The sequence below is a fragment of the Ochotona curzoniae genome, unplaced genomic scaffold, assembly GCF_017591425.1.
Source record: "Ochotona curzoniae isolate NIBS_2020 unplaced genomic scaffold, NIBS_Ocur_1.0 scaffold_2587, whole genome shotgun sequence".
Lineage (NCBI taxonomy): Eukaryota > Metazoa > Chordata > Mammalia > Lagomorpha > Ochotonidae > Ochotona > Ochotona curzoniae.
Window position 1 is genome coordinate 6,970,828 of NW_024467096.1, and position 15,628 is coordinate 6,986,455.

The window sequence follows — 15,628 nt, forward strand, 5'->3', positions numbered from 1 at the left end:
CTAAAAAGCTTACTATGTATTCTTTATATTGTTGGAAGTGTGTCTTGTCCATAAAATGATTATGTTTCTGTCAAGATTTTTGTTAAAAGAAATTGAGAGAGAGAGAGAGAGAGAGAGAGAGAAAGAAAATGCCTCTGTCCTGTGGTTCATTCCCCACATACCCATGTTGGCTAGAGTTGGACTGAAGCTAATTTACAAGCCAGGAACTCAGTCCAGGTCTCTCATTTGGGTAGCAGGGACTTAGCTGCTAGCGCCCTCATCTGCTGCCTCTGAGTGTTTGCATTAGAAGGAAGTTGGAATTGGAAACGGAGTTGTGAACTTGAATCCCGTTGCTCTGATAAGGGATGGCAGCATTACAGTCTTTGATACAAAGTTTTAAACTCTTATGAAAGGCAACACTTAGTTTTGGTTTTATAGTATGTTTATTAGAGTACGTAGAGTGACATGGCTTTTATGACACCTGTTCTTTTTCAAGTAGAATTTCATCTGTGCCATATGAAATGTGAGGTGGGGGAGGGAGCCTCATGTATTGAATTTATAGTATCCACTGATCATGCTTTTGCCAGCAAGTTTACCTAGGACTGACTCTTTTTCTGTTTTTGTTTGTTTGTTTGTTTTTTCTTCCTTCTCTTATCATTTTATTGTAGTTAGGGCACATTGGTATAAAATCTTACAACCAGAAAAATTCAAATCCAGAAGTGTTAAAGCATTGACATTCACAGTTGCATTAGCAGTGAGATGGATTGGAAGCAGAGTAGCTAGTTTTGAAATTGGCATTCGTAGGGGATGCTGGTGTTTAACACACTGCACCACCATGCTGACCCTGACCTTCACTACTTTGAACACTTAAGCTCATTCTAAAGTCTATCTTGCCAAAGAGCTGTTAATCGTGTCCTGGAAACCTGACATCTTTTGAAATGTTACGTTTTTCTTGTGTAAGGTTTTGATTACTTATAAAATGTACTTCTCCCAGATTCCTGAACCTATAATTTCTCTGTAGAACTGTGAGGAATTGGAATAGAGAAAAGATCCTGATAGGAGGAAGAGACGGTTGTTATTTTAAGTGATGACATTGAAGGACCAATAGGCTGAAGGATTGTCCCATGACCAATTCAGGTTTCATAACTTTGTTCAGGGCAAGTTCCTCCTATTGTATCATTGTAAATTATGTTAGCAACAGGTTCAACTAGTTTGATGACTTAGCCTGTGTTTATTTTACTTATGTTATGTTTCATCGGTAATTACATTCTTTTTAGGGAATAGTGCTTTATGAGTGGCACTGCTTTTTTGAGTTAACCATCCCTTTGCCAAGATGTTGTGGCATTGGCAGCATGACTTTTTCATCATTGTTGCCATCTAGATACAATTTCTGTTGTATATTGTCACTTGCAGGCTTGTTTTCAGTTTGTTAAGTGGACAAGCTGTTTAAATCTCAATTCAAATGCTAATACACTTTGATTTCCTTTGCTTTTTACAGTGCTTCTTGCATTTAAACAGACATTAATATAATGTCTGCCCAAGTGTGGTCATTTGACACATAGCAAATTTTAAGTGAACAATGGTGATGTTATTTCTTCAACAAAGTGTTATCTCCTGCAAGACATAGTCTGTCTTTAAAAGAGGGGAGAAGCCCTTATTTGTTAAGCACTCTTTATATGCCACATTCTAAGTTTTATTTGTTTTTTTCATTTTTGTGTATTTCATTCTTTATGATATAGTTCCATAGGCTCAGAGATTTCTACCCCTTCACATACACCTCTCCCCCACTGATGTCTATATTTTACTTATATTATCATTGATCATGTTTTAGTGGTATTATCACAAATTTTTACAAGTATGTTGACATTATTTCCAGTTTACATCTGGAGAAGTGGGAACTAGAGAGCAAGTTACTTAAAGATAGCAAATTTAAGCTGTATTTCTGTCATCTGGGAAAGTACATCATGCACAATAATCTTACTAAATTGGAGCTACAGATTTGATATTTTGACTAATCTGATTCTCGTTTCTTTGGATTTATTTTTATTTCTTTGTAAGAGTTACAGAAATGGATGGTGAGGTGGTGGAGAGAGAGCTTTTCCATTCATTGGTTCATTAACCACATGGCTACAACATTTAGGACTGTGCCAAGAGCCAGGATCCAGGATCCAGGAACCTTTTTTGGGTCTTCCACATGGGTACAGGGTCCCAAACAATTGGGCAAGTCTCTGCTGGCTTCCCAGGAGCATCAGTGAAGAGCTAAGCAGAAGTGGAGCAGCCGGGACTGAGCTGGTACCCACATGGGATGCTCAGTTCACCGTGCTGCAGTGCTGACCCTGACATTTACTTTTTTTCTTAGATAAAAAAATTCCTCCCCTTTTCATAGGCTTATATTATTCCATTGAAAATCTCGTTGATCGGGCCCGGCAGTGTGGCCTAGCGGCTAAAGTCCTCACCTTGAACATGCCGAGATCCCATATGGGCGCTGGTTCTAATCCCAGCAGCTCCACTTCCCATCCAGCTCCCTGCTTGTGGCCTGGGAAAGCAGTGGAGGACGGCCCAAAGCCTTGGGACCCTGCACCCTCGTGGGAGACCTGGAGGAGGTTCCTGGCTCCTGACTCCTGATTGGCACAGTATTGGCCGTTGTGCTCACTTGGGGAGTGAATCATTGGATGGAAGATCTTCCTCTCTATCTCTCCTCTTCTCTGTATATCTGACGTTGTAATAAAAATAAATAAATCTTTTAAAAAAAAAAGAAGATCTCATTGATCAACATTATCTAGTTAGGATTTTGGTAGCTGGTGCAGTCAGTCTCTCCCTTTCTCTTCTCCTCCTTCCATATGTGGTCATGAGATGATTCCTCCTGAGTATCTGTAGTGTATCAGTGATTTTGCTGTGTAATAATTTCATTTTGCCTCCCTATTTTCATGACCAAACCTGAGCCCCATAACACAGCTGTGAAATCTAGAATGCTGTTCTGCTTTCTGACTTGAATCTCCAGTCCTTCTAGTTCTTAACCTCACTGCTGCTTCAAATTTACCTAGACTGCTGGTCTTCCATTAGGTCTGCTTGAGATGTTTCAGACTACTTCTAAATTCATTTCAGTGTAGTTTTTAAAGTGATGTTTTTAAAAAAGATTTATTTATTCTTATTTCAAAGTCATTTATATGTGTGTGTGTATATATATATACATATATATATATATATAGTGAGAGAGAGAGAGAGAAAAGGAGAGACAGAGAGGAAGATCTTCCATCTGATGATTCACTCCCCAAGTGACCACAACAGCCAGTGCTATGCTGATCCGAAGCCAGGAGCCACGAACTAGCTCTTCTAGAGATTCTTACACGTCTCCCACATGGGTGCAGGGTCCCAAGGCTTTGGGCTGTCCTTGACTGCTTTCCCAGGCCACAGGCAGGAAGCTGGATGGGAAGTGAGACCATTGGTATTAGAAACGGTGCCCATATGGGATCCCGGGCATGTTCAAGGCAAGGACTTCAGCCGCTAGGCTACTGCCCCAAGTCCCTAAAGTGATTTTTAAATCCACTGTTTTTAAAGTGTATAGTTCAGGATAGTTTAGTATTGTGGTGTTGAGCTCCATCACCGTTATCTGATGCCAAATAATCCATCCCCTCAGAAACCTGGTGCCTGTTTCGGTCACCTGTGGGTCTTCCCTTGTAGCCTCTGGCAACCTTCTTTTTCTATGGATTTGCCTGAATGTTTTGTTATAGGTAGAATCATGTGGCACTTGTGTGTTTTGTGACTGGCTATGTTCACTTGCAATGTTCTTACTATTCAACAATCCCAAAAGAGATTTGTGCTTCCTTGGCAGCAGGTAGGTTTGGTTTTATTATGAAATAAACTTTTTGAACATCTTTATCTAATTGTTAAAGATGTGGTAGAGAAGGAAAGATGGGGCCAAGGCCTTAGGAGGTAAAAGATTTAGAATTTCGTCAAATACAAGGTACTTTTACTACTCGAAAGAAAGGTGATAATTGGATATGTCACAGTTTATCCTGATTAATTAGTTGATGGTAATTTGAGTTGTTCTCTTTTGCTATTATGAATAGTACTGATCTATGCTTTAAGCTTTATTCCATTGTTCTCTTTAGAAACCTTCGTTTTCTTTCTATAATAGCTTCTGCACAGAATTCCTGCTGTCTGAAGTGTACCCTTCTATGTTATCTGTCTCTTCTTTGGGCTTTGAAGCCCTTTTGGACAAGTCATATAACTGTTTAGTGAAATCAATTGCTTAAAGCATGTTTCTTGTAATTTTTAATGCAAAGCAGTTTTTCCAGCCCAGGTAGACCCCCTCATTACTTTTCCTGCTCTTCTGTGTTTCGCTGTGTCCTCACGATTGGCCACTTTGTTCTTCAGTCTTTGCAGATGACCTTGCCTCTTTGTTTTGCTTGGTGGGAATCCTTTAGTTCTTACTACTAATGTAGAAACTGAATAGAATCTGTTCTTGCTTTTTGTTTTTCCTCTCATTCGTGTCCTAAAAGTATCTTTTTCTAGCCAGCTCTTCTCCCATCTTATGCCACCTCTTTGTCATAAGTAGATTAAAAATGGCTAAATTTGTTTCCTATCCTTACCAAAAGCTTTTTCTCCCCATGATAAAAGCTAAGGAAAAAAAAAATTAATAAAACTTTCCTTCTGATAAGGAAGCACAAATCTGTTAATTACCAGCACCAAGCATTATCATTTTTTTTTCAAAAAATTATTCATTTGAAGGTCAAGAATTATTCAAAGAGAAGGAGAAACAGAGATAGATAGATAGATAGATAGATAGATAGAGGTCTTACATAAGCTGGCTTCCTGCCCAGATGGCCGCAGAGGCCAGTGTTGGAGCAGGCCAAAGCCAGGAACTTCATCTGGGTCTCTCATGTATATGGCAGGGGTCCGTGCACTTGTGCCATGCTTTGCTGCTTTTCCCAGGCTGTTAATAGGGAGCTGGATTGGAGGTGCAGCAGCTGCGATACAAACTAACACCCCAGTGGCCTGATTGCTGATGCCACAGGTCATGGTTTTACCCACTAGGCCACAAGACTGGCCCTGACCTGGTAACAATTTGTGCTAACATTTTTATGTGAATTATCTTACTCTTTTATAGTAACTTTACATGGTTCGATACCATTGTGTATCATTCAGAAGAAAAAAAACTTGTTTGTTGAGGTTAACTAGGTGGTTATACATGATAGCAGGACTTAACTAAGCTGACTGAGCTTGAGAGCCTATGTTTTATTTTAAGTTGTTTTAATATTTGAATTATTTATTTAAGAAAGTGGGGGAGAGAAAGGGAGAGAGAAAAAAGCGCAATGAGAAAAAACTCTTGAAGCAAAGTGAAAGAGTGAGTAAAAGAGAGAGAATACACTTCCATGAGTTGATTCACTTCCTAAATGCCTCCAAGAGTGGATAAAATATGACTTTAAAACAATATCACACAGTCAACTCACTTCTCTTTTTATGAATATTTGATTTTTTTTTGTTTGATTTGCTGAGTAAGTGGTATTTCCTATGTGGTATAGAATTCAAAGCTGAAAAGTATATCTGGTAAAAATTAGTCATCTAGTACCTTTCCTATTTGAGTACACTGTGTACATCCTTTCATTTATTTTCTATGCATATAAAAGATAATATGTATTTGTATTTTTCAGTGTAAATGACTCCCTAGTCCAACAAAAATATTAACACTGTTCTATGGATGTGTTTTAACATAAGGCTATCTCACTTTTTAAATGGTTGGATTGTGCTATATGCATATGTCACATTTAAAAAGATTTTTTTAGTAATTGGAAAGAATGATAGGGGAGGGAGGGAAGGAAAAAGAGAGAGACAGAAACCCATTGTTCATCTGCGAGTTCACTTATCTGCAACAGTCAGAGCTAGGGCAGCCCAAAGCCAGAAGCAAGGAACTCCATCCGGTCTCTCAGGTGGGTGTCAGGGAACCAAGTACTTGGTCTTCTGCTGTCATTCCATATCCATTAGCCAGAAGCTGAATCAGAAGCAGCGTAGTATGGACTCGAATGTTCCCTGATGTGGGATGTGGATGTCCTCGCAGCTACTTAACCCCCCACAGTGCAATGGCTGCCCCCATATCGTAATTTCATTTCAGTTGTTTAATGATGGGCGCTTAGACTGCTACCAATATTTGGCTGTGACTCTGCAGTAGGTTCACCTGTGTATGACTATATGCAAATGCATCTGTGTGATGCACTTTTTAATGTGAAATTACTGGGTTAAAGGTTATGTATGTGTTAATTTTGGTATCTTTTGTTAAGTTGCTATTGCGGGGTATGAGCAAGATCACACCAGAGATGTCTAAGCTTTATTTTTTTTTTTAAGATTTATTTTTATTTTTATTGGAAAGGCAGATATACAGAGAGCAGAGACAGAGAGGAAGATCTTCCGTCCGATGATTCACTCCCCAAGTGAGCGCAACGGCTGATGCTATGCCAATCCAAAGCCAGGAGCCTCTTCCGGGTCTCCCACGCAGGTGCAGGGTCCCAAGGCTTTGGGCCGTCCTCGACTGCTTTCCCGGGTCACGGGCAGGGAGCTGGAAGGGAAGCGGGGCTGCCGGGATTAGAACCGGCGCCCATATGGGATCCTGGGTGTGCAAGGCGAGGACCTTAACCACTGAGCCATCGTGCCGGGCCCATGTCTAAGGTTTATTAAGGAGTCTTTATTAACGAAGCTTGGTTATAATAGAGCACAATAGCAAATCACAAGTTTATACGGCAATCCAACCAATCATAATCCAATAAATCATAATCCCAAAAGGAACAAATGGTCAGTACCCTAATTCCATCCGTTAAGCTGAAGACCTATGTCCCAGCTTCCCCAACTATATAAGTTATCCTAAGAGACATGCAATGAATAACCTGGACACACTTGCAAAGCTGCAGACATTCACCTTTCTCTGGCTTCCCTGCCCACATTCCACTACTGCTAGGTCTCACCTCTCCTGGAACTCCTGACAGCACACAAACCAGAAATAAGCCGCTGCTTCACAGGACTTTTAAAGGGGCTTGTGAGGGGGAGTGGTTACAACAACACAGTACTGTCTGCTCTCAGTTGATAGGTGAGTCACAGGTGGGCAGGAGTGAATACCTAAGTGTTGTGGGCTAAAGGGTTGATTAGTGCTCTTTGGGATGGGCAGGAACAGGAAATGGGCTTGTAGATAAAAACACCTAGACTAATTGGACTTCCAATATCCTGGCTAATTTAGGATGTAGGGGGGTGGTTGAGGATGGAATTAACTTTCCATTGCTGTTAGGACCCACTTTCAGGACAGAGGGTAGAGAACACAGCCAAATTTCATTTGCCCACTGTCAATGGGTGCTGGCTATCACTGGCTGCACCCCATAACATTGCCTTCTGTAGAATTGTATCAGCTTACATTCTCATCACCAGGCCTGTTGCCCTTTATCCACTCTGAAAGAACATGTTCTCAAACTTTTTGGCTTTGCTCTTCTGTAATGCCTGTGGGTTAGACACCAAATCATTTGGCTTGGCTTGCCAAGACAACCACATATGGGACTTGAAATTCAGTAAATCAATAAATTAATTTTTTTTAAAGATTTGTTTATTTTTATTACAAATTCAGATATACAGAGAAGAGGAGAGATAGAGAGGAAGATCTTCCATCCGATGATTCACTCTTCAAGTGAGCACAACGGCTGGTGCTGTGCCTATCTGGAGACAGGATCCAGGAACTTCCTCCAGGTCTCTCACTTGGGTGCAGGATCCCAAAGCTTTGGGCCGCCCTCAACTGCTTTCTCTGGACACAAACAGGGAGCTGAATGGGAAGTGGAGCTGCTGGGATTAGAACCTGCACCCATATGGGATCTCGGCACATTCAAGGCGAGGACTTTAGCCGCTAGGCCACACTGCCGGGCTCAATAGATTTTTAAGTTGATGATTTTTGTATGGCCTGAAAATGATGTACCAAATTAGAATATTGACAGAAAAACTGTTCCCCACTGTTGCACTAGGCCCAATATTATTTTTGAAGCTTCTTTTTACTCTTTTGAATGTTGGTTACTTCATATAAATATTTGAGTAAACTTTATCTGGTTAGATACCTTATTTTGTAAACAACAAACTATTTATCTCTTCTAGCGTTTCACATAGAGTTTTTCTGGATCAGCGGCTCTGTGAAAATGCTTCCTCTAAAGAGAATCATAGTGAAGTGTCTTTAGGAAATGCTGTATATTGCACTTCCTCTATTGGATGCTCATTAGTGAATCTAAAGGTCTAAAAAGTATAGCAATATGTCATTGTTATATTTTCCAGGACTCCTACCTTGATTTTCTGAAGTCCTGATTAGGAATTTTCTTCACATATGGATAGCTTTATCCTAATGATTGTTTTTATGCTTGTGGAATTTAGCTGCTATCTACTGATTAGAAATAGAGCTCCTTGAAATCTTACAGGAGCCTTCCAAAGTTCTTTTTTTTTTTTTCTTTAAAGACTTATTTATTTAAAAGTTCTAAGACAAGAGAAGCAGAGATCTGCTGATTTACTTCCTGAATAACCATAAGGAAGCTAGGCATCTGGGACTGAATCAGTTTCCTACATAGGTTAGCAGGAGCCCAAGCACTGGGAAGTGGAACAGCTGGCGAGCTGGCTGCTCAAATATGCAACTATTCATGGTTGTTTGGCCTTCCCAGCTGCGTGGTGGCTGCTGTGGGGGCCCAGGGCTGGGAAGGCTCAATGCTTGGGCCCCTGCCCTAGCCCTAGCCACTACTGCCAGGCAGTAGGCAAATCCTGAGCTTGTCTAGGCCTGAGAGATTTCTCCCTCCACAGTAATTACACTGTGCGGGGGTGGGGGAAGGGTTTTTGGGAGCTTTGGGCAGGCACAGGTCCCTGGCTCTGCCCACCACCACCATCTTGGAGAGAGGATCCCAGTGAATTTGACCTACAGGCATGGGTGCTTAGCCCTCCCAACCATGTACTGGCTGCTGGAGAGACCTGGGCCAGGTGGCTGGGTACCAGTGGGGGCGGGCAAAGCCCGCAGGCTGCCTGGCAGTGTACTCGGGGATCTTGGGGGTGTGGGCCTACAGGGAGTCTGAGAGATGGCATAGGTGGGTATAACAAGAACCTTATGGTCTGGTCTAGGTATGAAATGACCTCTCTGGAACATCCATGAACAAGGCCACTTTACTTGAAGGGCTACAACATAGAACTCACCAGAGCGTGCCAAAAAAGGAAACAGTTTATCAGCAAGATCAACAGCATTTTGAAACTATTGCATCCATCTGTACAGAACCTTTGGGACATGTGACATTGTGACCCTGGGTTGATATCGGGTGGCCTTTCCCCATTCTCGGGCACAGGGTTGGTAGGGTGGCTGGCTATGGCCTATTCCCTTATCTCTCTCCTTCTCCCCAGAAATGGAAAGAAATAGAGAGCTTGGAGACAATGATCACACCCACTTCTCCATAACCCTAAATCCTTCCCACCCTGATCGACCATGTAAATGTCATCTAAAATTAAAAAACAAAACAAGAACAAATATGTCAGTATAGAAGGCAGAGGTTTAAATGGCTGCATTACAATCCTGGCCCCTTTTCTTGGCTCTTTATCTTCTTGGTGTTATTCCTTTCCTTTGTTTTAGTGCTTTTGCTTGTTTTTAGTATTCAACAGTAAACCAAAATCTTTCTTTTTTTAAAGAAATTTTCTGTGACTGAATGAAAGGTAGAAGGGAGAATAGGTAGGAAGTACAGGGAGGGTGGAGGAGGAAGAGAGAGACAAAAGAGAAATCCATAGTCCTAATGCTTAGCACAGTGCCTGGAGCAGAGCAGTACACAGGGGATATGTATTTTCTATAGTAAATGATAGAATAGTTCATTCAGATGCCAAATCAGTTTTTACAACCTTTCCTCCAACATACTAGCTCAAAAAAACCTTTTTTCTTAGTGCTTGTTTACTGTTTTCTTTTTTCTAGGGAATGCTTGATTTTGATAGGGTTAATGTGTGAGTTTGAATTTGACTTGATAAAATGATTTCTTTTGTTGTTATCAGGCAACCTTTAGGTTCTAGAAAGTCCAACTTTTTGAAATGACTGATTAATTTACTTTGTAAGTCGAAGGGGAATCATTTTTTATCAGTTTATTTCGGGTTTATTGTTGGAATGTGATTTTTCTTACCGAGGTTAGCTCATTTGGTTACTGCCAACATTTGTTCAGACAAATAATTTGTAAAATTATTTTCTGTTTTTTTTTTTTTTCTTTTTCAGCTTGTGAAGCTCTGTATTGCCATGATTGATACTGGAAAAGCCTTTTGCGTGGCAAATAAGCAGTTCATGAACGGGATCCGAGACCTGGCCCAGTATTCTAGTAATGATGCTGTAGTTGAAGTTAGTATTACTAAAATTATAGCTTAAATGATAGGTATAGCAAGACATGAATTATTTATGTATGTGGGTTATTAATTGTTATAGTGATAGTGAAAACTCAAAGTGGAAAAGCTGTCAGCCCTTGGTAAAGTTCCTGTAATCCTGTTGATTGACATTGTGCATATTTAGCATCACTCTCTTAATCAGGTTTCTCATTATTTTGGCCAGTTTATGAATTAGTTGCTTATATAGCCAAGCATTAATCTAAGAATTTTACTTAACTACATGTAGGCAGACTATACAGATTATGGGCAGCCAGTAAGTAGTGCAGAGTTAGCTTAGAGTACTACTCCCTTGGAGTACTGTGTGAAGTTACGTTCCTTCCATGAAGAATTATAACTGGTGTAAATGAACGTAGCTTGATAGTTGTTTGCACCTAGAGGGGCAGTCTTAAGTTTTTTTTGTGTGTGTTGCTTTTATTTGTAAGCATAATAGGAAAGTATTTTAAGGAGTTAATAGAAAAATGGGATAAAAAAATAAGTATTTTAGTTCATAATATTTGGAATTCTTGCCCAATGTTTTATTAATGCACATTCCATGAATTTGTAAAATAACCTCATACTGTTGAATGGGGTGATCCTAATGCCTTTACTTCCTAAGGTTTTTTACGTTACCGCCTGCACACTTGACCTCTCTATAGTGCATGCCCCGTAGGTTGCCCTTGGAAGTAAATGTTACTATTCACAATGGAACTTGATATTCCTGTTACAAATGCTGAATTAATGTTTTTGACCTATTTTAGTGGTTCTTAACTGACTTGATTTTTTTTGTTTGTTTTTCATAGACAAGTTTGACTAAGTTTTCTGACAGTCTTCAAGAAATGATAAATTTTCACACAGTAAGTGTCAGTAAGTAGGTATTATTATGATCATGTTAATATTTTAGTACTTTTCTCAAGTAACAGTATTTTATGAGATGTCTATTGACTTTGACTACTAACTTGTTGTGTAACTGCAATGTGCAATGAAAGAGACAAAGAAAGAAAACAGTTTATAAGCCTTTTTTTTTTAAAGAATTACTTATTTTTATTGCAAAATCAGATATACAGAGAGGAAGAGAGACAGACAGGAAGATCTTCCATCTGATGATTCATTCCCCAAGTGACTGCAACGGCTGGTGCTGTGCCAGTCCGAAGCCAGGATCCAGGAGCCTCCTCTAGGTCTCGTATGTAGGTGAAGGGCCCCAAGGCCCTGAGCCGTCTTCAGCTGCTTTCCAGGCCACAGCAGGGAACTGGATAGGAAGTGGATCAGAGCCAACACCCATATGGGATCATGGTGCACTCAAGGTGAGGACCTCAGCCACCAGAATACCACGCCAGGCCCTGATGAGCCATTCTAATGTGGTAGACGTAGTTATCGATGAAGTAAACACTTGTGAAAGTTATCCTTTTGTTAGATTGTGGCTTTGCAAGTTAAAAGATTATTTACAAAGTGAAAGTTTTTTTTTTTTTAAATATAGCTTAAAAAAAAAAGAGGCTTTAAAATATATACCCTTTAGTCAACTGCCAATATTAGCCTGCTACAGGAGCAAGCATTATGGCACAGTAGGTTAAGCTGCTATGTGCAGTGCTGAATCCTCTCTGAGCACTATGACTGCTGGTTCCATTCCCTCTGTTCCACTTTTGATCGAGCTCACTACTAATGCCCCTGGGAAAGCACTGGAGATAATGTAAATGCATGGATGCCTGGTACCTACGTGGAGACACAAATGGAGTTACAGGCTTTTGGCTTCAGCTTCACCCAATGTCAGGCATTCTGGTTCATTTGGGAGGGAATAAGCAGACAAAAAAGCTCCCTCTCTTGGTCTCTCCTCTTTGTAACTATGCCTTTCAAAGAAATAAATAAATCTTAAACATAAAAGAAGACTGCTGAATTCTTTGAGCTGCTTATATTTTTAAGATTTAAGGGTATTTATCTTTCAATAATTACATAGAAACTTTGTGAGTGTCATAAAATTTCTGTCTATATTTTATGAAAGTTTATTGAAAATTTGATAACGTTAAGCTACATGCAACCTATTTTTCTAAACTTAAGTGATGTATGTCATAGTTACTCTGTGCTTCAAATTTCTAGCAGCTATGTGTTACAAAAGTACCAGAAGTTACTATATGAAATCTGCTTTTTGGTTCTTCATTTTGTTGTCAATCTTTTTGGTGACCATAATATTAAGTTATATGACAATATTATTCTTTAAATTGTAGTTCAGATTTTCACAGTACTGAAGATGATGTTTACAAGCATTTACTTCAATGCCTATTTAGTTTGAGATTTACATGTGGAATTGCTGGGCCACATAACATATGTGAAAACCTGTTTTCCACATATTCCACATGTACCTCTCTCAGGCACTGGTCACTTCTTGAAGCCCCTGTTATGCTGTACCCCAGACCTGGGTCCCATGTGCTCCAGCAGGTGCTGTGATCTGGCCCAGCCTGACCCTAGTCCTGGCTGTGGCATGTACTAACAGGTGCAACTAATGCCACCCAACAGCTGGAGCAGCTCAAGGCTGAAGCTGGGAGGGGAAACCTCAGTCTGGATTTCCCTCATGAGTGGCAGGGATCATGTGCTTGAACTGCTCTTTGTTGCTGCAAGGGAGTTACTTAATAGGTAACTATAATTGAAAGGTGAATGGAGATTTAAACCCAGGTACTCCTGTGTGAGATGTGAGCATGCCCAGAAGCGTACTAACTGTGGTGCTTAATGCCACTGCCGCTACTGAGCTTCTCAAAGTTTACCTTTAATCATGGATTTTGATGAAATTACTTCTCTGTCAACAGGGATTAAAAAAAATTGTTTCTATAACATTATGAAAAGCTAGTAACAGTTGTAACTGTGTGCTTTATAAGATGTATTGCTGTAACTTTCAAGTTTTCTAAAGATTTTTTGTTGTTGTTGTGAATAATGCTCATTCATGCTTTGGAAGGTTTTAAAGATGCTGATTTCTGAGTCTTGCTCCATAGTGTTTCTTTTTATCTCAGCATTTGGATATTTAAAAACTCCTCAGGTTATTTCAGCCTGCAACTAATTGAGAACCTGTAAATTAGAACAATTTCTCTCAGTGTTTGTGTAATAGTCACCTAGCAAACTTGCTGAATATACAGAAGATTGTATTTTGCTTCATCAACCTGAGTCTTCTATTTTCTGTTAACTTTTCCTGTGCCTTTGATACACACTATGACAGTGGAGACCTTAGAGTATGAAAGAGTTTAGAGAAACAGGTTTGTATAAGCAGGAGATACAGTAAAAGAGGAACGACTAATGTACATTCATGTGCCTATTGGGACCTATTGCTGATGATTGCAAAGACAATTCATTTCAAGCCTGTTTATTATGGGCCTAATGAGATTACCAAAGAGATCACTAACTGCCTAGCTTTTTTCCTTTCCACCCATTCTGGAAATGACAGGAATGGTTGTGCCGTGTACAATCATAGCAGGAGACAGTGGTACCTGGATAGTCTGTAAATAAATAAGCCACGAAATTTTAAACTGCAGAATTTGTACTTAGAGCCAATGAGTACCTTCATGGTCTGAACTGGAAACGGGATCATTGTTATTTATGAATTGGTAGCCTGTTCTGTTTAACTTTCTGGAGTAAATGATTTGCCATCTACTCCATGTGAAATGTGCAGTGTGTTTCAACTTTCATCCTCTCCTGAGTATAGCAGAGATAGTGTGCTGTGACTAGGGTCAGGCACCAACAGGGAATGACTTCAGTCGAAGCTGTTGGTTTTATTTTTAGGTTAAAATATTTATTTGGAAGGCAGAGTGAAATGGAGAAATACATGTTCCGTTTACTGATTCACCCTTGATTTGCTTAAAACTTCCAGGGCTAGGCCAGGCTGGAATCAGGAGCCCAGTACTCCAGCCAAGTGTCCTGAATGAGCAGCAGGGACTCAGGTACTTAAGCCATCACATATTGCCTTCCTAGGAGTATGAGCAGGAAGCTGACCTGGAAGCAGATTAGTGGGACTTGCCAGTCATCTGCCATAGATGGAGCAATGTAACCTGATGGGGCACAGTGCCTGTTATGCAGCTGTTTCTTTTAAAGTATTCATATATTATCCCATACACTTTAGTAATTACCATTTTGGTCAAATGACATACTGTTTTTTTGTTATACATGCATTCTAGGCATAATACTATTCATTTCTAGAAACGGAAGTGACCTTTTGCTTCTCTGTTGGCAGCTTTTGCATCTGTTTAGTTTCAGCATATGGAAGGAAGTGTTGTGAATTCTCTTATCTGAGTTTTTTCATAGATCAGTGACTTAGGAATTGAGACATCAGCACAGGAGTTGAGGCAGCTTTGTGCAGCAGATCTGTGCAGAGATGAGTTAGATATTTGGTAGCTGGGTAGCTTGCAGCTGGCAAGGAGACAGAGCTTTTTCTTAGTTGTATTGTCATTACCAGTTTACTTTAACAGTATGTGAATATATGCTAGCTCATTGAAATTTACTATATTCAGGTGTACATAAAATTAAATTTGGCAGTGCTGTACTTTGAAGAATCTGGCTCTTACTGTTATGAAGCAGATAGTACTACATAAAAGTTATCTGTTTTTTTCCATTGGAGCATAGTGATTTTTAAAAAAGATTTATTTTATTTTTATTGGAAAGTCAGATATACAGATAGGAACAGAGACAGAGAGGAAGATCTTTTGTCCTTTGATTTGCTCCCCAAGCAACCACAGTGGCCAATCTGATGCCAGGAGCCTGGAGCCTCTTCTGGGTCTCCCATGTGGTTAAAGGGTCCCAAGATTTTGGGCTGTCCTCCACTGCTTTTCCAGGCCACAAGCAGGGAGCTAGATGGGAAGCGGAGCTGTCGGGATTAGAACAAGCACCTATATGGCACATGCAAGGCGAGGACTTTAGCTGCTAGGCTACTGAGCTGGGCCCAACATAGTGACTTTTTTTCTTTTACACACTTACTGAGGAGTGATTTATATAAACTATGTAAAATATACAATTTTGCAAGTTTAGGTATTTGTGTAATTCCATAAAATCGGCACCTGGTGTCAATTTGGTTAGTGTAATAATCATGCCTCCATTGTTGTTGATTAGGTTGCATTTTCTGAAATGACATGTAATTGAAGTGTTTTGTTTGTCTAATTCCTTTCATTCAGTCTAATTAGAGAATTGATAATATTGTATGTATCAGTATTTCTTTTTGATTGCTCGATAGTATTATATTTGATGGATTTATGAGAGTATGTATCCATTCACCTGTTGATGGATCTAATTTTCTTTTGCTTTA

General features: G+C 39.9%; 1 protein-coding gene across 1 annotated transcript in view; it reads left to right on the forward strand.

Annotated features, from left to right (window-relative positions):
- The window catches only part of ACAP2 (ArfGAP with coiled-coil, ankyrin repeat and PH domains 2), a 138,409-nt gene that overhangs the window by 51,058 nt on the left and 71,723 nt on the right, over positions 1 to 15,628 (forward strand). Inside the window, exons 3-4 of the mRNA XM_041003114.1 lie at positions 10,217 to 10,336; positions 11,160 to 11,213. Of these exons, the coding sequence (XP_040859048.1) occupies positions 10,217 to 10,336; positions 11,160 to 11,213 (174 nt within the window). The remainder of the gene's footprint in view (positions 1 to 10,216; positions 10,337 to 11,159; positions 11,214 to 15,628) is intronic.